General features: G+C 34.3%; 1 protein-coding gene across 1 annotated transcript in view; it reads right to left on the reverse strand.

The window, feature by feature from the left end:
- Positions 1-24017, reverse strand: part of LOC106715053 (dachshund homolog 2) — a 132453-nt gene that overhangs the window by 87961 nt on the left and 20475 nt on the right. The window contains 1 exon segment of the mRNA XM_045678490.1: positions 18939-18965. Within this exon segment, the coding sequence (XP_045534446.1) occupies positions 18939-18965 (27 nt within the window).

Below are 24017 nucleotides of genomic sequence, written 5' to 3' on the forward strand. Positions count from 1 at the left end.
AGGAAACAAATGATTTATGGGCACCTGAATTTTATCAATTTATATTTCAAAGCAAAAGAGTCGGTGTAAGCATTAGGTGTTGCGCAATGTCACAGCTTTACTTCGATGAGCTTACAGTAGTACTTCAACCGTAACAAAGTGGATAACTGTCAAAACTAACATTCTATTATCAAGATTAAAGTCAAACAAATTTTCTGTGTGTACAATTTAGAAATATTACGTCTTTCTTTTTATATATTTTGTACATGAATTCCTTTGCACGGCTAAGTACGTACAATTACCCGCCCACGTGCACTTTTGTTCTATTTCTTCAGAGCAATTATTCACGGAATAATTTAATAACTAACAAAGCTTTGTTCGACTCATGTTCAACTTCATTTTGTACGTTTTATTTAAAAAATGAAAACAAACAAGCGCCAGAGATTTGAAACAGAATAGAGTCGCGGACGTGTGATCGTTGCGGCCCGAACCAAAATAAACGTTATGATTTTTTAACAGGTTATTAGGGAAACAATCGGCTCTGTCGACAGCGGCCGAGAAAATTATCTATTAAAAATCCAGCCAAGTGCGATGCTACGCACGAGCAATTAATGTATCGAGCATGCACTTAAACCTTGGATTTTCTTTTAGGGGACAATAAAATTATACAATACATAATTTTGGTTACAAAGATCTTAATCTACTTTAATGTAAAATATTAGTGGACATGAACGGGTATGATTATATGTATCACTTGTACATAAGTTATTGGGATCAGTATTATTTAGCATTTAAATTGTTTTCTTGAATGATTGTAACAATATTATTAGTATTATTGTCAATAGCACATGTGTCAATGTGGCATTAAAAATATAACTCTTAAGTAAAATACTTATAAATTAATAGATTATTAGTATAAAAATATTGAGCTGAACGTATACGATGTATCCGCGCTTCTTAAAATATCGTCGGGAATTTTAAAGTAAACAAAAGTTATTCATAAATCAAGAACGTAATAGTTACATTCTGACTGTGCGAGTTCATCTGAAAAATCTTTTGTTTGATCAGACTAACACAGCTGGATGTTGAACAGAAGTTCATAATAAAATATGAAGAAAAAACATGTTAAGTCCTTTTGTATCGACCGTTTCTGTTTGTCTTACACTATGATTAACATATCTTGATACTATTTCATTATTTTTAACCTCCACAAATTTATAGGTATAACAAATATACATTAATATAAATGGGACGTCGTGAAACGACGGTATTTGGTATCTTTAGATCTTTACCAATCAATGAACAAAGTTAATATAGGTACAAAAAATATAAAACTTGTTTTAGGGGCGAGAGACATAAAACTCTAATTGCTTTTATTATTCTCTGTGTATAAGAAATACAATTAGCGGGCATGAATAATGTCCACGTCAGGGCTACATTTCATTAAATGCCAGTCGTACCGGTTTACTTATTTTAACAGAAGTTTATTTGAGGCGATGCAGGTGGTTGTGTCCGTGCAAAAATTAATAGTTCTAATCTTCTCAATCATGACGTTAAGTAGAAGTGAACTTTTTTTCTGACTCAATGTTTTTTTTAACTTTGTTTCTAGTATATAATTACGTTAATTCTATACAAATGTTAATGTTAACAAGTTTAAAAATATACACTCTGTCTAATTGAATTTTTTTAAACATTAATTTAACTTGAATTTAATGTTTACCTTTCAATTCTGATTGTTATAAAAAAATTGGTTTGTTTTGTAACGGAATATTACTTGGCACAAATATTTTTCGTTAGTAGTCAAAAAAAAATTCAAATATCAAAACTGTTTGGGCGAGGACAAATTGCAGCCGAAACGTACTCGCAGCGCTTCATAGTAACTGGTTGAGATTTGTTTTGATAATACATCATAAAACTATTAAATATTGGATCGCTGAGTGAGACTACCAATGCTGTTTTCACATTTTACTCCAAGTGATAGTCTACAAGCGGTTATAATAACATATTCAACGAAATAATTGGAATCGCTTAAATTTTATTTGAATATTTAGTTTAGTTCTTAAAATACATTCATTGATCATCATTCGTTGTAGCTTTCGTGCCATAGTTTTGTAATGATGTAGAATTGCCTTACACTCTCTGTCAGCTTATCACTTGAGGCCAAATTTAAGAGTGATCGTGGCGTAATCGGTTTGTTATTTCAGCGCTTAGACGATGTTTAAACCCTGTTTTGTTTTGTCGGAGGCATATGGGAATCATTCTATTGTGTTCCACATCCGGGTTATGATTAATTCTTAAGGCGCTTATTTAAAACTCATCGATAGATCAGAATAAATTTTGTGTCGATTACATTTATATTAAAAAAAATATATCGACGCTTTTTAGGAGTGATGTTAAATATATTAGTTTAACTTGTTAAGAGCATATTTTGTGTCTAATGTGTGATAGATAATAAGCTTTGGCAAATATAATAATAGAATTGCAACTTTATGTACGACAAATATTTATAGAACAAAAAACTATACATTTTATCACCTAGAAAGTTTTTTATAAACATAATTTTTCGGCTATCCCCATTTTTTATAACGATTTTACTATTACTATTATTATGAAGGTGTAAGGTTATTTAAAAACTTTATTTGCTTAAGTTTATAATTGTTTTAATTAAATTCTTATACAAATCTTCCAAGATATGGTATTTATTCCATTAAGCCGTGTGCTGACTAGAGTATATCATTCATTCACAAAACACTATCTTCCCGCTTGACAGACGTCAGAGCGAGCGACTTCCGTTCCCAGCTTCTCATCGTCCGCTTATCTAATTCAAATATAACAAATTAAACGAAACTAATTTTAAACATGGAAAATATTTCTTTTTATGTTACGCGATTGTGTAAATAATGGTTCACCTTGTTTATATTGAATTGATAGTCCGACATGAATTTGTTGAATGTCCTAAATACGGCGGGTGACATGATTATAAACACGAACGCGATAAAACAATTATTTTTGTAATGACTAAATAAAGTAGCTCGAACGAACCAGTAGCTTCTTATTTATCAATACTACATTTATATGTAAATTTTACCACCTTCAAGGTGTCTAAACAATTAAATAAAATTACGTTAACTAGCAACAAAGTTGAGCATATTTTTTATCCTTAGATTTTAAAATTAAACTTTTTAAACATACGCAGATATTTTTTATCCATATTAAACATTTCTGGTATATATGTAACTTTTTTGAATGGCGCATATAAATACAGGCAGTTCAAAAATTCAGTACTTGTGTGTAATACAAGCATACTGCTAAATAAATCTATTCCTGATACCGTTTTAATTATACTTTGTCGTTTTAATTATACGTTGCGCTAATTTAAAAGCCTCACTTAGACTATCTCACACCGATAATCGAATTTCACTCAAAAGAAGGAAACAAACCGCAGCCATCTTTAATGCTAGGGCTGTCACTTTATAGAAACGAGTTAATAGACTTAATCAATTCGCTCGGAACTGTGTATGAGAATAAAAAAAATAACTTATTAAGCTGACTAGTCACGCGAGGTGAGCTGTCGAAACTAAAGCTCTCACTTTAAGGTTACCGTTAACGTCTCTCCAAAATGAGCTTGAATTTTTGGTGTAATGAGACACATTGCTATTGTGTACTTAATTTACACGTTTTTTCTGCCAATTAAAGTTACGTATGTTACGTATAAATAAACATGTTGGAATTCCTTTGCATTCCTTTTTAATGCTTGTTATTTTGTGAAAAAATATTTTTGGTTTTTGTTAAATGTGTAGTGTTTATTTCCCTCTTACTTATACTTCCCTTTGTTAAATTTTATAATAAATGTTGTAATGGGACTGTATTAATTAGAAAATATTTCTGACGCCTTTGTTTTATTCTTAATTATTTTTAGTTGAAGTGATGAATGTAATATAATGATAATTGGTATCAAGTGACCGTGTTAGACGCACGTATTAGCGATGGTTTGCGGGTGCGTGCGGGACGAAGCGGGGCACGGGCGTCGCGTGCCGTGGTTGCGGTCACCGGCGTGCCCACAACTCATATCTCTTTAAAACGTACCGCTGTGAGTATTCCGTTACACCACCTCTACCCAACTCCACTTTACTCATTATCTACTGCTCAATGAATTGATAACGCATCTATTTATCCTTCTTGCTAAGCTTCCAAGACAATTTGATTGAAAAAAATATTTAGCAAACAATTAAATCTAACTAACATGAATATTAAGTTCAGAAAAACTCTATGTTTCTTTTACTTTATGTATGATTCTGGACTATATTGGAAGATCGATTTGGACTATATCTTTAAACCAATCCTGTTTCCTAACAGCGTATTTAAATAAAATACATTTGACAGCTTTTATATTGCCTTTAGCTGTAATGAATGAGTAACAGTCTGCAATCAAAACATTAAACACATACTTTTATATCGTTGGCGACAAATCAAAACGCACCCCTTTAATTAAGCCGGCGGCACTAAGTCAACTTTAACTATAGGCAAAACTAGCGCGCCATTAGAATCGAAATGTCACCATAATATAACTCTACGGTACGAATGTCGCGTTGATTATAGGTGGGGTCGCCGCGACTGTTTCCGACCACTGCAAATATTTGACAGTCCGTTTGAATTGTAATTTAAACCATTAACTAATTTACTGGCCAATAATGGCAATACTTACTGTAATTAATAGTTCAAGTTTGTGTAAAATCAAATGAGGTCTACTGGTACCGTGGCTATTACCCACTTATATTCTGATGGCCTTAAACCCTAGTTAATTGAACAAATTATACTTAAAATTTATATTCTTAGAAAACACTTCAGTCCTTTTCCTGTTTATCGTGATTCTGTTCCCTAATTTCATTATATTTTATTATATAATTTTCAGGATGAGTATAACAATTAAAACTAAATCGTTGGCTACTCGTATAGATATAATATATGTCAATATCGATTTAATACCTAAATCGAGCTCAGCATTAGGCCGTGTATAGAACACAGTAATAATCGTAGCACCGCGACGTCCATTCAATTATCCCTGAAAATTGACTCTCATTAAAATAATAAAGCAGCCGGCGGCGGATTCAAATTGAACGATAACAAAAGCTTGTGTTGATTCGAGGCGACAACGCGCTTTGCTCGCGCGCGATAACGCTACATTCGAAAGTTGCAATTCCTCCGCCGATTGGACCTTATCTTCGCATCTCAACATTTGTAACATTGATATTTGATCGAAAAAGTATAATCTCGGGTAGAAATCGTGCGAGCGCTAATAACCACGAAATATTCCATTCTATAAGGTTATTTTCTTGCTTCGGTTCAATTTTTTCGGCTTGCAGAAACACAATTATGTTTATTAACATACAAAAGGAAATTTTAAAAGTAAGAGCAAAGATAAGAAACGTGTGCTAGGATCATACTTAATTTAAATTCATAATAATTATAAAACAACTAAACATTTGGGTACTGCAATTGTCAAAGTAGAAGTACGGTATAGTTGTGGGAGTTTGTCATAGAGATGTGAAATTTAATGTTAGAACAATAATAGTGCGACGTGGCATCTCCTCAATGAAACCCCAAATGCAATTGTGTACGGCCGCTCGTATCGTATCGAGTTACATTTATGCGATGCAAACACAACAAACGACTGCCTCATCAGTTAGTTGGACTACGAATGTGTGGAGATGGTATTCAAATAATATTTTTATTTAAATGAATACATTATGTACATATTGTTAGTTCAAACATTTAGTAAATGTGATGGCGGTGGAAAAGGAAGTCAAGAGTTTTTTTTACATTCACGTTATTGTCAAGTCAATTTTTTCAGAATCATTCGAAATATCCCACTTTCTACTGTTTAAAACTGAAAAAAAAAACTAGTGAAATTAGTAAGTTAATAACAGCAAGTATAAAATATGAGTTTTCAATTGCTGAGTATGTAAATTGATCGTAATTAGATATCCAACACATAGAAGTTAAATTATTTCAGTAACACATGAGTGAATTAACGGCTTTATTATAACGCTAATTACATCTATCGACATTAGTTTAGGAATGAAAGCGGCAGCACAATATTGTGTACCTGTTATCGTAAACGGCTTAGTTATCAAATACTGCAAATCCACGAGGCACATCGTGGTCGCCCCTCGTGAGTGCGGCGGGCCCCTGTTTTGTGACCACTTCGTGGCACTGGGTGGCCATCCCGCAAATTGCTCTTTCCCAAACAAAATTGTCAATAAAACTCATCCGATTCGCAGTTAAACAAGCGAGCGACATTATTAATTTATGCGATGTAATATGGCGCAAACGTTGCCGGTGTTCTCTGTAAATTATTAATAGTGCTGGGGTAAAAATTAAGCTTAAATCGAATGGGTAGTTGCGACAGTAACAATCGCTTAACACATACATGTTGGAGATTAATTTGTAGGGCCATTGTACACCTCTGCTGCCGGCAATAACAATTATACATTCGTTTCATCAGCTCGTCGAACTATCTATACGAGTACGTACGAATATAATGCATGAGGCTCATCGCTCGCGTGAATCGTTTCGCTTGAACTAGTAGCGTGATGCGCAGAGGCGAATACCTCCCCCGAAATTATCCAATGTTGTCTTAAGATAAAGAGATTAGAGGAATCTGAAGAAGCTATTAATACGGCTCGCTGCTTTCGAATGGCATCACGGTTTGTTTAATAAAATCGTGAATTTACATATCAAAACCTACAAAGGGGCATAATTGGACCCGATGACTTAGAAAACGTAGTGGGTGAGGCGGGCGCGCCTCCCCAACAACAAACAAAGGAATTATACCCGCCTCAAGAAACTTTTAGCAATGGAAAACGCCTTAACAAACAAACGCGTGTGTATCTAATGAAATTCCTATGGTTGCATAACGTAGTCGTACGAGCGGCGGCCGTTATTAGCGGAATTATTTCTTGGGGTAAAATCTTTGAACTCGACTGCTCTCTCGGAAAAGTTGTTAAGAAAATGGGTTGAGATGTTTCTGAGATTTCATTAGTTTGTAACTATGTTGTATGTGCGAGGCATCTCATTTAGCGGGTAGGCGTCGCCCGGGGAACTAATGGGCAGCGAGCATTCGGAAACGAGCTCGCATAGTGCCGAATCACGCCGCTTTGAGCTGCGACCGGCGCGACACGATTCGTTAGGAGACAAATGTTTAGATTCAATTCCAAAGGTTCTTTCGACGGTGAGTGATTAGTGACGGCATATTTACACCGCATTCGATCTGCACTTTTCGGTAGCCGATCCCGACCGAAATTAGGTTTTGTTGTTATACAATATTACCGTGGCCCGGAATCGTTTGGCCGGGTCGGATTCGCCAAAAGAATCGACTGATTTGACGCCGTTTTAATTAAAATGGTCCGCGGTTAAGCACCGCATTGAATCGATTTCGGTTAAAGAAAAAGATATTCATTGCATATCTTTAGCGCGCCGTTGTAAAAAAATCAATCTTAATTTGTTTGATTAAATCGCATCGTCACCGAAGCGATCGGGTGATCGGGGGCATTATCTCACAGCGCACAATAGACATTTCTTATAAAACTAAAAATTTTAAGATTCCAAGCCGAGTCGAATCGCTTACTGATCGGTTCGACTTAGTAGTAGAAACCAATCGCTGGGAAAGCGATATAAAAACGACTTCCATTAAATAGATTCTTGGTGGCATTTAACTTAAAGGTGCCGCGTATCTTCTGTTCATTTTGATTTTGTAGTCACTGAGTTCCGGAATTTTATTATGATTTCAGAACCGTTATTTCTTTTGATTTACAACATAAACATTTATCCTTTTAGCATACGTCTATCACTAAATTGTTTGTGAATCGCCTCGCTACAGCTTTCATGACGACACTGGGTTTTAAATATGAATTAATCACTTGTAAATTTAGAGGAAAATAATTAGAAATTACAAGTAAAACCTTGTCTAATTTCATTTGTCGTCTGCCGTCTGATGTCGCTGCCGTGGGCTTCATCAATCGTCGCGAGATGCGGATTCGAATCACTCGCGATAAATAATGGAATCTATTAACTCGCGAGACTGCGCAACTCTGTGCCATTTGCATTTACCTTAGAATCGTTTAGAATGGCCAACCTATAATTGATGTTAAAATTAAACTAAAAAATAGTATTTCAACAATTACAAGACCAAGTCCTTTTTGATAAAAATATATAGTTAATGTTCAACAAATTTATAATTACATAATAAATGTGTATCAAACAATGAACCTGATTTTTTAAATTGAACGCTTTTACATTTTACATTCATTTTAAATTGTCAAATTTATATAATTCAGCATTACACTTAAATAAAATTATTCTACTTTTACAAGTGACTTAAATGTTTTTGGTAATGAGGCATGTCTAAGCATTCGTAGGTCTACGCGAAGCAGGCGCGTAGCAGACGATTTGTACTAATTATAACGCGCGAACGACGCGCGATGCGATTATCTTTTCACTTGGCGCTCCGCAGAGTTCCCTCACGAACTGGAGACAGCATCATTGAAAAAACACTGAATTTATTGCTTACAAATTGCCTCTTTCTGTTTTAATTCACATAAACATTACGCGTTACGCGAACTTACAGCGTTATTCATTTAATAAATTTAATTTGTTAAATTCATTAATTTCATTGGACATCGCGACTTTATGTTATTAATGTAATAAACATGGAATAGATAGTATAAAAAGACCAAGGCAGAAAAAAGAAGTCTAACACTCGTAAACAAAATTAAAATGAATCCAGTCGCCAAAGCACAAGCACAAGTGACGCAGAAACACGTGCGAGTGTATGTAACCTAACACGTGTTAGAACAAAAGCTAACGACAGACAGAAGTGTCAATATCCACATGTAAGTGGTGAATAAGACGCCCGTATCCATGCAGGCCGGCGCTCATTCAGCTCGCGATAAAAGCACTTCAATTGCGGTGTGGGAACAATATTATTTACGCATAATCAGGAATGCATATCTGAGCAGGAAAACTATAATATTATACATATATATGAAGGATCAGGCTAAGATGATAAATTTAAACCTTGGTACATTTGCCACCTTATAAGCAATTCGTGTATTTTTTAATCGGGTGAAATATAGATACGCTTAAATTACGATAAATAAGCTTTTTGAATTTTAACAATTTGTTACAGCAAAGACAAAAACATTTTAACGGAATATAAATCAAAGAGACTTTCCTAATAAAACATTAAAGTGCCAAAGTTTGCTCACTAAGCGTTCATTTCAAATATTGCTCAGTAGGAAACCTTTCACAACCTATTAATGGCGATATTCCAACCCCTAAAGAGTTCAAAACACGAAATGGAATTAAACGTACATTCCCCTAAAAGTTACCGGAAGAATTAGACCCGATCTACTCCCTTCTTATACTTCTCTGTTGCATGTTTTACAAGATATTAAAGAAGAATGTATAACTATACTTCATATTATGTTTATATAACATAAGATTTTTTTATATATTTCTTAAAAAATTATAATAAACCCATGCTCGTAGTACTTGATAAATTCAAATATCTAACAACTAATGTACTTTTATGTTAGGAAACTAACAAAAAGACTGTTTTGCAATTAAAACAAGTTAAGCTTCAAACGATTAAAAGAATTTTTTACGAAAAATTATGTTTGCATTTTTTTTATTGCGAAAAATTGTTTGTCGCAAAAAGAAAAAGTGACAATAAGAAATCAATAGACTTAAGTACCCCTGAAACAACAAGAGGTATTAATCGATTCAAAGTGAAAATATACAAACACATTAATTTATAGGCATCAAAACAAAACAAAACTTCTAAAGTCTGTTTCGAGCGGCAACTTTTGCATTAAGGCCGGGAACGTAATTACGGTTACGTCTATTTCACCGTCCTGCTTCAACGGCGACTTCTTTTTTTATTCCTCTGACATTTGCCCTAATGCTACAGCATTATTTTTCTTTTCATACGACGACTTAAAAACTTTTTTGTGCGCTGGCATACTTTTGCAACAATGTTCTTTGTTTCTTACGTATTAAACATATTAAAAGAACACAACAAGCCTTCTGTCAAATAAATCCAACTAATTTAATGACCACACATCGGCCATCTCTATAAACTTTGTACGAAGGTGTCCGTAGCGACCCCCGGGACAAAGTCTCCTGTGAAACTATAAAATAAATCTAGCGAGTTATACTCCTACAATAAACAGTCGCCGCGGAAGGATATCGTCAATTCCCACGCAAAGTTGCTGTTAATAAAAGCAACAAAATTATATATTCAAGGAGTTAGGAGGTGACGGTGTGGCCGTTAGGGCCTTTACGTGGTCCGAGTTACAATGCAAATTGCCGAGCAGGGCGTCTCGGTGCCCTCTAACTGTGCCACTCGCAAAGATGGCCGACGTAATGGTGAAATGAAATTATTAAGCATTGTCTTGTGAAATCGGCCGCAGTCGACACCTGAGTTCCGAAATGCGACTGTTTAGTATGGATATCCCAATCGTTCACATACTAATTATTTAAAAAGGACCTAATTACTGGGGTAAAAAAATTGAATAATATTACAAAATAAATCTTTTGTAAACCATTAAAATATCAACTTTTAAGTGAATAGTGATTTAATTGCTTTATATATACCCAAATTAATAATACTAACATATTTCGTAGCCTACAAATATAGTTTATTTTATTTTTTAAACGTTAAATGAAAAGAAATAGGCAAATCCATGTGTTGCCAACGCCAAGACGTTACTTACCACCCTCGACTGAGAGCTTCGTATTAAAATTTAAATCTACTTTAGAAAGTGTATTTTATACACGTGCTTCTGCAATTTTGATCGTTCGTAAAGCTCGGAACAGCTATTATTATTACGCTTTACCTTTGTGGTATTGGGTGTTACTCATCGCTCTCCCCAGCCACCAGCCATCCTAACATTCAACTAAGTCTCCCATGAATTTACTATGCATAATGTTAATATATTATAAATGCTTTAATTACTCGTTTGCGGTGCGCTTGAGGTCGTAGTGTTACTCATGATTCAACGAATTATACATACCAATATCAAGTCGCATTTTGAAAAAAACATTACGTAGAGTATATGTTACATTAAAAAAAAAACTTTTAGTGAAAGATTTTGATCGATTACATTTTTAAATATTAATGAATAAAATTTTCATTTAAATATTCTGTCAATAATGTCGATAGCCTATCTTTAATTATAAATATTGAGACGTTAACTTTAAAAAACTAGCGATGATAAAAAGTAATTTATTCAATTTAAATATGACGTATATTTAAATATTATTTTTTCAATTTTAAATTATTATTTGATTGGCAAATGAAAAAGCACGTAATAGACAGTATAAATGGCGCAAAAACATTCTCGGTTGATTGTATCTAACATTGAGCTAATAATGTCGAATCGATGACCGAATTCTCGTCTTATAAAAATAAATTAATTTCCAAATTTGTTTTCGACAAAGGCAGGGACTCCCTCTGCTTATTGGCCGGCTGAAATTCCTTTTTAATCCAACGCATGCCCAGTCCGTGTTTTTAATTTCACACAAAAAACGGCTCCGAGTCGGTGATCAATCAAAACTCCCGCTCGCTCGCGTCTTTTTTCCAACACTTCATTGCAATACGTAGCACACTACGTACACTTTCGCTATTCTGTAACCGCTATAAATGCGCCTTTATTATTTTGTTTGCTAAAAGGAAATGGATACATTTTGAATTTAATTAGAGTGATGGCTTTGTTCGGGGGTGATTTATCACTGGACGCCTCATTATGTTTATTTTGCTAATCACATTTTGGATTAGAATTTTTCTTGATATCGTCTATTGATAGATGAGATTTTTTTCCGTGGCTATTTTTTTAATAAAGCTATACTATTTGTGATGCCTTTCCAATGCCTTTTAAGTCCAGTAATTTTTCCTGTCGTCGACAGTTCTTTAATGTTTTATACAAAACACAATTTTTTTAATTTAATTTTTAATTATTTATTAAAAGTATATTTATTTGAAAGTGCAACTTGAATTGCATATTTTCTAATGAGATGCAATACATCATTAGCACAACGATAATAATGTAGGGTATTAATTATATCGAAGAATGATTTATTACATGTAATTAAATGAGAAATCATAATTTTTTTATCTATTACATCCATCACGAAAATCGTGTATGATTGAGTACAGACGTTTTAAAAGTCAATACCCAATCACGTTTTGCAAAGTGATTGCATCTAATTAAAGATTTGATACGAGGATAGTTTTCTAAATAGTTTGTAATATTGATTTGGATGCGTTTCTAAGGTAAAATTTAAAATATGCATTTCGAATCACCTTTGGTTATGAACAATTTTAAAAAAAGGTTATATGTAATCTAAGTAACCTTTTATATATAAATAGTACTTAAACACACCAACCATAAAATGCTCTTATAACTTGTAAAAAAATCTTAAATCCTTAATCACGATCCATTTGTAAGCCATTCTATCACGCATTTGTACCATTGGAAACAAACTTGGGCGACGAACTTTTTTATATTTAACAGATAAGATAATCTTGTGTAATGGCAATCTCTACTAAATCCTATTTGGAAACCACGCAACGTTGGTTTCTACAGAATGTACTCGAGCCTCTCCCACACTTGCATAAAAGATTCCCTTAGTGATACTCTACGCCGCTCTTATGCAATGGCGCCCTTAAGTATACCACCTTTTGTCCTTTAAGCCCACTTCTAAGTTTGTAAAAAATAATAGTATTAACACGGTGACTGGAAAGCCTTCCTTGGAAACTAGAATAGCTTTTTAATATAATACTTCTTTTCATGATGCAATATGCATCTAGAAACAAAAGAAATACCGTATATTTTAACTAAGATATTTTCTTTCAGTTGACATTTTTAGTTAATGATTAATTCATCATTCATTATTCGTTTATTAAGACAAAGCAGGTCACTTATGATGAGCTATGAAGTAAGAACTAAGCGAGTTTTTTTTACAAAACTTCGGAAGCAACTGTAACACGTTCACAAACAAAGAAACACATTACAAAGCCATAAAGCAAGCAACAAAGAGACCGACGTACATATATGTGTTGAAACTGATCCATCATGTCTCCTTTTGAAATAACAAAAAACTCATGCGACGCACACAACAGATGTTTTAGTAAAAAAGCCGACCCCATCGACTCCGGTGTATTGCTTTAGACATAATTTCGATTAAAAATAACTGTAATATCTCAAATCATCCCTATCATCGGCATTTAAATGCAAATTTTTGAGCTTTTATAATTTTACGATACTAATATTCTGTACATAAGAAATTATTTTCAATATGCAAAGAAATATTAAATAAATTAAGATATATCGTGGAAAAAAGATAATTAACTCATTTGATTGTGAATGTTTTTAACAAACAAATAAAAAAATTGAATAACACATAAATCATGATTGCGTCGCCGGCTCATACAATTATCAAATGACCCGACACTTGCTCGCCTCCATTCCTACAGCAAACATCAATATCGGAAAGCAAACATAATATCGACCAATAAAGAGTCCACATATCAACATGCAAAATTCCAATTAGATTCCAAACGTACGAACGTGATAAAACAACGTTATTGAACGCCGCTTATCTGTGTAATTAGAAACGAACTAAGCTGTAACCATTTGCTTTTATAATGGGAATCTTCGAGTGCTGTACACTTGTTTGATAATGGATTGAATAAAACTGGATACATTTATAATTCTGACTCTAACATAGAGCTATCGATTTTTTAAATTCATTTGCATGCAGAATTGTTACACTGTAAAGTCGGTTTACAAATGTATACTAAAGGAATAAAAGTACAAACGAGCATACAGATCCTTCGTCGATAAAGGAATGGACAAGAAAATTCATTAACCACACGAAACACAATGGAGCTACAATTTTCTACGTTACATAATTTAAGGATTTATTACTTCTCGGGAAGAACTAAGTGTTTTACTATATTTTGTTTTTTAAAATGGTTGAAATTTAACTTTTACAGGTATATGTTTGTAATTGTCATTACGTTATATAGTAATATAATAACCAAACGATGAACAAAATAGGTCGGGAAACGTTATGGAATATAAGAATAACAAGCCATGTCGTTAAAGTCGTTGAAAAAATTATCTACCGCAGAATAGGCCGTTCGCACCCGCTGCGGATTCGTCATAAGGGAGTGCGCCATCAAATATTCAATTTTAAAACGGCCGCTAAAAGCGAAACGTCATCGCCTCTACAAACACAGCTGGGACTTAACGATTTAGAAATTTCGCTACAGATGGGACACGCACTCCACTTCACGAGAGATAAAGTAAGAAATTGCATTAGCAAAAGTGAAAAATTTAAATGAAGACGGCAACGACACCGGCTCAGCTGCCGCCGCGTCGACTGCCGGCAATAACTGTTTAGAGGGTGTGTTGATGTCGCGACACGAGTCGTTTCATGTCCCGGAAAATTATTCTGTCAAGAACAAGAATACGACGCGGACGCGGAGTAGGAAAAATTTCATTAGCGCCAATCAAAATGACGAGGTCTAAAATGAAGCTCGCAAAGAGAGTCGTAATCACGGACTCCGGCGGACCCCCTCGACGTGAGGTCTTATTAAAGGAATAATATTTACAAAACGAGACGCCTCGAAATCCCCAAATTAAGATCTTGCCGAAACCCGCCCAACTTCCACAAAGTGGAATCATTAAATTAAAAATGTAAACTTTTCTCTTAGCAAGGTAATGGGCATCCCGATGTAGATAAATAGATGGAATAGCTGCAAAAAGGAGCATTTTCCTGTTCATTAAATTTTTCCTTCGCTTTTTTATTTCGACCCCTGGTGCTAATTTTGTTGGAATTCACGCCCCTCACCCCACCCGCTGGGGTTCAATCACAGAAATTTTATATCCGGAATTAAATAAGTACCAGAACGAATTACAAGCAAAATCTAATACGAGCTTATTTTTAGCGGGGAATCTTTCTTAATTAACTTGATACAAAAGTCGAACACGCGATGGAACTAAATAAACTGAATGACATCAATTCACTCTTCCGTCTTTCGAAAGATATGACAAGAGTCGGGTAAATGCTTCGGAAAGTTAATCAAGAAGTGAAATATTCTCATCAGCGGCAACTTATTCCAGAGGGTGGTTTGTGTTCGTAACTCGATTGTTTCCAAGAGTCAGCAGTAGATACTCCGCAGGAAACGTCACCCAGCTCGGTACTAAATGCAATTATATTGTACTAATATGCCGTCTGCGACCGCCGCCCCCCGCTCGCCCCCGCTGCCCACAGCTCCCAGCCACGCTACCCTTTAACTGTTTTGAGGGGATCATTTGGAAGTTAGTTAATTGCTGTTGCACCTGAGTTTGTTTACTAATTTAACTCCTCTTAAGAAAACAAAAACCGATTTAATCATGACAAATGCTTTACGTAATTGTTTTAAAGAGTCTCCAGTGTCTTGCAAACTTTCTTTGACATAATTTTGTTGTATTTATGTTTTTGGTTTTTATGTCTTACAATTTAATTAAGTTACTTATTCATTGGTATTGTAATAAAAAAATTGTGACTGTCAAGTTAACTTATGGGAGATGATTTCCTAACAACACAAATAGAATAAAACGCCTATCGCGATTAACCCTTACCATCAAATATTTGGTACTAACAACATTAATTTAATTCCATCTCTCCAAACTTCAAAATCATTTAAAACAATAATTGAAATAAGGTTCGAGTGTTATTTATCAAACGTATCGTGTTTTACTCTCGTAAATATATTTTATTCGATATTGATTGTTGCAAATAAGGAAATCAAATTATTCAATGTCCGCCCCTCATTTGTATCCGCTCCCCGGACAAGAAATGAAGAAATTCTTTGTGAGTTTTCGATTACTTGTCCAATTAATTTTATAGATTCATTTATCTTAGATCTTCTCAGATATTCATGGTAGACATGAATGCGAAATTACTTCTATTTGTATATTATACTATGATTTTTTCTGCTATGATATTTTCTAAATAAAATGATCTGACCTTTATGATGATTTACCTTCTTATACATTCGTCATATAATCGAAATGTTAGTACCTACGCAGGAGCTGTTAACTAGGTTAAACGTTTTAGCAGTCAGGTGACGTACTGGATGGTTGCCGTGGGTCACAAGGGATAAAAGGGAATGTGTCAGCTGGGTCGCTTCGTATTGCCCGAGTTGGGGCATCGTGGACGAGAGGGAAAGTTTACGTTCGGCTTGTCATCACGCCTCCGCGCGCAAGTAGGTGAGTGCGGCGTGTGAGAAGCAACGCACCGAGCACTCATCACATAATTGGCGTAGGGCCTAATTAACTACGCATCTTGGTCCAAACGAAGTATACTACGAATTTAAGTAATAAATTAATGTTTGTTTATTGAAATATTTCTAAATAATATTAAATACCTCAAGGGATTTGCTTACCATTCCTTACTATTGTGTTATTAAATCTGGTGATAATAAAAGATTGTGGAACATTCCATTACCGTTAAATGTTTTTTTCACTTATTTAAATTTTTATGACAAAATATTGTATTTCATTTCCATTTTTGAACTTAAACAGTATGATATTTAAATATGACATTAAGAATTTGAATAGGAATACATAAATTCCAAGAGAACATAAAGGCCAGCGTTCGGTTGACGCACAGCGAAGTGCGCGTGTAATTGCGCTGGCCCATTGATTTTCACAAAAGGCGTGTTTACAGATGAAAGGGTAATTTACATACAAAGGGATGGAGTCGCTGAAACAAACGGCACAGGTGGACACCTCCCGCGATTTCACGCCGAACATGCCGCGACGCGCCGCCGCCGTGCCGTGTCGGTCGAAGGGGCGGCGATTTTATAAACGCACGATATAATGTCGCATGACTCACGTCTGCTTACAAATCACAATATTCCGACAGAAAAATATATTAATTAATATGTTTAATGATAATTTAAACGATTTCACATGATATAGTTTAGCTTAATTTAAAAAAAAGTTTTTTTTTCTAAATCGTAGAAAAAACTAAAGATAAATAACAATTTTAATGTATTGTTGTCTATGGTTGATAAGAGTGTACCACAAAATATTATTAGAAAGCTTTAGTAGAAACAGGTCGAGATATACAAATTAAAATAAAATAAATTGTCGTCGTTTTCAGAATAGCACAGGTGAGAAAGACAAGGGCGTCAAAGCGATGCAGCCCTTTTCCAAATCATTTCCATTCTGTTTTCCAAAGTGAAAATTGCCCACGGACGGTCAAAGGGTTAACGATTTAGTGTTTATTTGAATTCATCCCTTGAACAAAAGGCGTCTCGTGTAAACAGATCGCTTGCTCTGATTTCTATTTGTTTGCAGAAAAGTCAGTCATAGAGCTACATTAGAAAATGGATACGACATAAATATTAACATTATAAATTATTTTTTTACTTTTTTTATGGTATCCCTGTTTCTTTATAAATATTTTAGAGTAGACTTTAAGGAAACAATCTTTACAAGAAACTATAAGGAGCTTTTATCCACAAAGTACTATTCATTATCGTAATTCTTTTAAAAGCATTCGGATTTAAATAAAAGCTATTAGATAGGGCTTTGATTTTAAATCCATTAGATAACAATATGAATCCTTGGCCTAACGACGACCGCTATAGAGATTATACCATCTGTCAAATTAATATTAAAACGGAATTATAATTTACTATTATTATCAATGGGTCTTAATATCTAACTTATTTAGTGATACTTCAATTAAATTTCTGGTTGGTTTGTGACAATTTACTAGGTACATTATCTACAAGGTACAAAATTAATAAGATTTTAAAATATCTTTACATCCTTAACATTTCAATATATTCTACGTTCAAGGGATCCTGTTTTCAATTTTACAAATCATGTATATTTAATCAATCAAACGTATTCGTTGCATTCATTATTAAAAAATAAATAAAATACTTAGTTTGCAGTGTTAACAAGGCCACTAAGATCGCAATGATCAGCCGAAATAGGAGAGCGGAATTCTCAACAGTCTTTGTGTTCCCTTTGTTCACCACAGCAGAGCACAGCGTGGCAGCAATCGTCAATGAGGCCTCTCTGCGGGGAGCCCACAGTAGCTCGCTGTATCTTTTTTGTTCGGCCAACGTTTTATCAAACATGTTAATGGCGGCTTTACGATGCCAACAAAGGAAGCGTGTTAACGGAGGCGTTAAATCCTTTACGATTTCAATGATGATCATCACGAATTTGTCACAGCCTCACACCGGGATCGAAATCTCACCATGAGTTAAAGTGTTATTGAATTTTAATGTAAATACGTAAAAACTTTTTAAGCAACAAACTTGATTTCAAAAGATGAAACTAAAAAAAACATTTCAGTAAGTAAAAAATTCACAAAATACACACACATGCTTATCTCTATTAAAATTCTACTGTGATACGGGATAATGTAAATTTATCTGTGATTATTTGTCTTTCGAATCTGTTCCTAAATTTAGGTGTAACCTGGAAGCAAAACAACGACATCTAAAATCACCCACCAATTTACAAATATATAACAAAATAATCACAACACGAAATAAAGATGGCAAGTAAACGGAATAAGCAGGGTAAAGTTCAAAACAATTGAAAATAATCGACATTAAAGATTGAATTGGAACTTGAATAGCTTTTAAAAATGTCATAGTTTGGGAAGACCAATGGAAATCGCAAAAAATTGTATAAACACATTGATAAGCAATTTGTACGAAAAAAGAATACTGTGGCAAAAAATCCTGAGCGGCGGTTGTGTCGTGTGGTCTTCCAAGCTACACCGTGCCCGAACGCCCGAGCGACCGGCCGAGCCCGCGTCCGAACAAACCGAGTGCGGTCGACGAAACCGATCGCGCGAGCTAGCTAGCGACATACCTGTCTGGCGCTTTCATTGACAGGCACCTGAAATGAAGAAAAAAATCCATCCAATTCGTTGAATATTTTAAATTTTTCAAAGAAATTTTACTCATTCATTAATACGTACAAAGACAATAATTAATTACTTTTCACACAGATAAATTTACATGCACTTATTTCTAATTATACTGAAATACTAAATGGTGACGACAAAAGTGAATGGTTGTATTGATAATCTTATTTGATCGGTTCGGATCGGAACAAAAAGGTACAAAAGGTAACAGTACTGGCGGCATAAAATAAAAATTAAAAATAAACATTCAAAAAAAGAACAAACAATAATGTGGCGAAACAGTTAAAAACAACATTGCAAGATGTATTAGGACAGTTGTTAAAATATGGGGGGCTCGAGTCCAGTAATATTGTACGTTTGCACGCGATCCCTAGTCGTGTTTGCGTTTGCGCAGCTCTGTGGTGCGCTTTACACATGATGCTTATTGTTTACTACTGATACTTTTAATTCTTCCAAATTGAATATTCCTTACTACCTAAGAAGCGTTTATCTAAAACGAATAATAAATATTCGATGCCGGTAATAAGTCGAAACATAGTAATATTTAATACATAACTAATAAATGAAACTGACCATCAAATACAAAATAATAACGATAAAGTGAAGCCCCTTCCCAATGGACAAATGAATTAGATTATTAACGGACCAGATCACGCAAACGAAATCGTAAAATTAAAGCAAGCCAATTTTATTGAACGAATCCAATACCATAAACTTCATCGTACGTAAATCACATGTAAACAATTAATAAATATTAATTATATCGCACATATAATGTTTTAATAAACATTAATAATTTCAATCATGAAAATAGAAACAACATGAATATGTAGTAAGTAATTAGTACTTCATTTCTGTAAGTCTGTGTTGATACACAGAGTTGTATCAAATACGAGTATTGAAATCATTCAATACTTATATTACATATAACTCAATAGCAATCGGCTTGAAAAAACCAATCTATCAATATTAGAACACAAAAAATAATGCAAGTCAGTTAATAATCCCGAATCGGCAATCACAATGGAAATAAAGTCACAGTCACTTTTTTAATAATGGCAACTCAGTTTTTTCTTTTTTATTGCCACCCTAGGTTCGTTTGACATTTGAACTGGCTGATGACTCGGCCGCCATGATTGATCGTCGCGACCCAGTAAATAAGTGCAATTTAGCTTTATATTCCCTTTCCATTTAAATTATTGTTATATTTGTAATAAGTACCTTGCATTTGAATATTTTGAGTGTTGTCCTGTGTTCATACTCATCATGAGATTCAAAAACTTAATGCAATATTTTCTTTCAAATTTAAGTAACAAGCCTTAATATTCTTTGTGTTTATGCCGAGCTGCGTTACTGTGAGATAAAATTTAGGCGCTGATAACTTGTAAACAAAATTGACAGCATTAATTGTTCTGTCTGTCGACCTCATACGTTAGATAAAAGGTGTTCAATTATATTGTGTTCATTACTTTGAAACAATAAAACACAAAATACAAACACGGACTTATTAAAAATCAGCATGATATATTATTAAAATGATGTTCAAAAACAAATTAACTGTTGAACTGTGATTGATAATCATTTTGTCAATCCGCAATGTCATTTGAGATCTCCGAAACGGTGTCCAAAGTAAAATAACGTTTAATTTCTATGGCATAAAGTATAAAATTTAATTAAACTTCCACAAATATGCTTTCGTCTTAAAATCATGCGATAACATCCTTTCCCTATAGGTTATATGGTTTAAATTCGTTAGTTTGATGTAAAATATTTTGTTGAAAATGACCGAGGGCATAATTTATCATCGGCACAAGTATCCGCCCCGGGCGTAACGAATCACTAGTAAATATATTGACCGCAAACGCCTCGGACCATTTCTTTTGATCTAACATCTAGAGCGAACTCCAACATAATTTATTTTTATATTATCTGTATTGATTTTTATTAATTCGTAAAGTACGTAACAAGTTAATATATTTATTAAGTGATTTGTAAATGTATGTTAACTAAACAACACTATAGCGAGGATAGATTTGTGGCTAAGTGTTTGACTTATGATCTGAAAGTTTTTGTTTCATATAATTTTTAAACACAGCAACTTTATTACCTACGTAACTTAAAAAGGGTTACAATTACGTTTTAGCTTAAACAAAGGTCAAACCTTTTATCGCTCGCAGATGTTAAACATTACCAGAAATCATAATCCGAAATGCGATCTTTACAAATAAGTAACAAAGTACTTATACCGCAAGCAGTTATGGTGATATATATTTATGAGTAAAACATACATACTCTTTTATAACTATGTTGACGTCCATAATCACCGGCGGTCAAAGGGTTAAAAAACGTGTTTATCTTAACAGTGTCTTACAATACTCTGTAGTAATACAGTCTGTGTTTAACAAAGGTCTAGATTTTTTAATATCTCTTTAATGACGCATATCGTACAGTGATATCCGTGAGTTTCAGAATCAAAAATCTCAGTATAAAATATATCGTCATTATCTTTGACAAAACAGAGATAACAATAAATATGTTTTAAACAGATATTTTGGTCTCAGAAACGGTATATCACAGTACTTAATAGTGACAAAATAAATGACAAGTGACAGCTGCTAATATTGAACTAAAATGTAACCTACGCGTTCAATTGAACGTGACTCCCCGGGATGTGGGGGGCTGCCAGACTAGTTAAAACTTACCAGCTCTTCAACCAGGACACCAGTTCCCATCGATGTATAAATCATTCATATATTAGGTCCTTACATATGAAATTGGCGTTTTTCGTACTGGCCACTTTAATCACGAATTTCTCCTCTTTGGTAAGGAATTCCAAATTCAAATTTGTACAGCTATAGACTCATGTATTTGTGGTTCGATGACCGTCATTCATTTGTTTTTTTTCTTCTGTTTTTTTCTGTTTGCGTCACTCATTTTACAAAATGGAAAACTTAAAATATCGCATTATTTACGAGTACGAGTTCCGCCGTGGCACTAGTGCTGCGGAAACGACTCGAAGGGTGAATGATGTGTATGGCGGTCGTGTTGCAAAAGAAAACACAGTTCGTTTTTGGTTCCAACGTTTTCGTTCTGGAAATTTCGATCTGCAGAACAAGCCCCGTGGACGGCCTGAGACTCAAGTTCATAATGAAGAGTTGAAGGCTATTGTGGAAGCGGATCCATCGCAAACCACGTCCGAGTTAGCTGCAGGCTGCGATGTTAGTGATAAAACTGTTTTAATTCACTTGAAGCAAATTGGGAAGATTAAAAAGCTTGAAAGGTGGATACCTCACGAATTGACTGAAGCAAACCGGCAAACGCGCGTTGACTGTTGCGTTACATTACTAAACCGGCACAATAATGAAGGTATTTTAAACCGAATCATTACCTGTGATGAAAAATGGGTTCTTTACGATAATCGGAAGCGCTCAGCGCAATGGTTGGATCCTGGCCAGCCAGCCAAATCCTGCCCCAAGCGAAAATTAACCCCAAAAAAGTTACTTGTAAGCGTTTGGTGGACTAGTGCCGGTATTGTTCATTACAGTTTTCTCAAATCTGGCCAGACTATTACGGCTGATGTCTATTGTCAGCAATTGCAAACCATGATGGCAAAGCTAGCGGCTAAACAACCTAGGCTGGTCAATCGCTCCACGCCACTGCTGCTTCACGACAACGCTAGACCACACACTGCGCAACAGACGGCTACTAAATTAGAAGAGCTTCAATTGGAAAGTCTAAGACATCCTCCGTACTCCCCGGACCTTGCTCCAACAGATTACCATTTTTTTCGAAATTTGGATAACTTCTTGTAAGGGAAAAAATTCAACTCCGATGGGGCAGTCCAAATCGCCTTCAAAGATTTTATTGATTCCCGTCCGACTGGTTTTTTTTAGTAAAGGGATCAATGAACTACCTATGAGATGGCAAAAGTGCATAGAAAATAGTGGTTCATACTTTGATTAATTAAATATATTATATTAAAAAATATTCGACTTTTTGCTCCTCCCATACAAAACGCCAATTTCATATGTAAGGACCTATTATATCTATTTAGTTGCAAACATATCAATATCAGACATGAGTGTAGAAGATTTAACAAACAAATTATACTTTTTTCTTATGATTATCTTTAAAAACAAAGTATTAATATAATGCTGATAATACGATGAGTTAAGCCAATTAAAGAAACACTCGAGCAATGATCTGCTCAAGGGCCTAGAAATTTCAGTGCTCTCAATTAAAACGTAGAAATAATTATTTTCCACCCCTCTTGAGAATTAATTTAATAATGTAAATACGAGTGGCTGTCTCTTCCCCGTGGCCATTGCCTTTATTAAATATTTCATAATGTTTATTTTACGAAATCTAATACCTTTTATAAGAAATGATGCGATTGTTTGTAATCGGCAACGAAATAAGAAACGTCGCTACACAACTCTTGTTACAATGGTACGTAAGTAGGTACTAATAACTGAAGTTAAATACGTCGCGAAAATTTAGCTGGACAGAGAATTTTCAAGACAATATTAATGCATCGGTGTTTTGGTCAAACAAATAGATTAGAGATAAGAAAATTCTTTGTACATATTCCTCCTTAGCAGATAAAATCATATGTTATTAAGATTGTGTTTCTTACTTTGAGTCTAGTGTATTAACATAATTGAAACAAACTAGTTTAAAGTAACTTGTAAATCATCTGATTAGTTCTATATATTGAAATGGGAAATTCGTTACTTTTGTAAGCTCAACTGACCTTATCTCGTTGTTGGCCCTTGCGGTTGCATCGTAAAAATAAACAATCACCATCGACAAAGTTGAGTGCCAGCGCGCCGCCAACTCTTCCGCCGCACCTGCCCCGCGCAAACTTTTGACAAGGCCGTTAAGATTTTTTTTTCTACAGAAAAATAATAGCAAGTTTATCCACCGCGGAACATTAATTTTCTTTATCCGCAATACGGCTTAGAAACAATGCAATTTAAATGTTTTATGCCTGTTTTTGAAATAGGGATGACCAAATATTTTTA

Source organism: Papilio machaon, chromosome 7 (genome assembly GCF_912999745.1).
Source record: "Papilio machaon chromosome 7, ilPapMach1.1, whole genome shotgun sequence".
In the NCBI taxonomy this organism is placed as follows: domain Eukaryota; kingdom Metazoa; phylum Arthropoda; class Insecta; order Lepidoptera; family Papilionidae; genus Papilio; species Papilio machaon.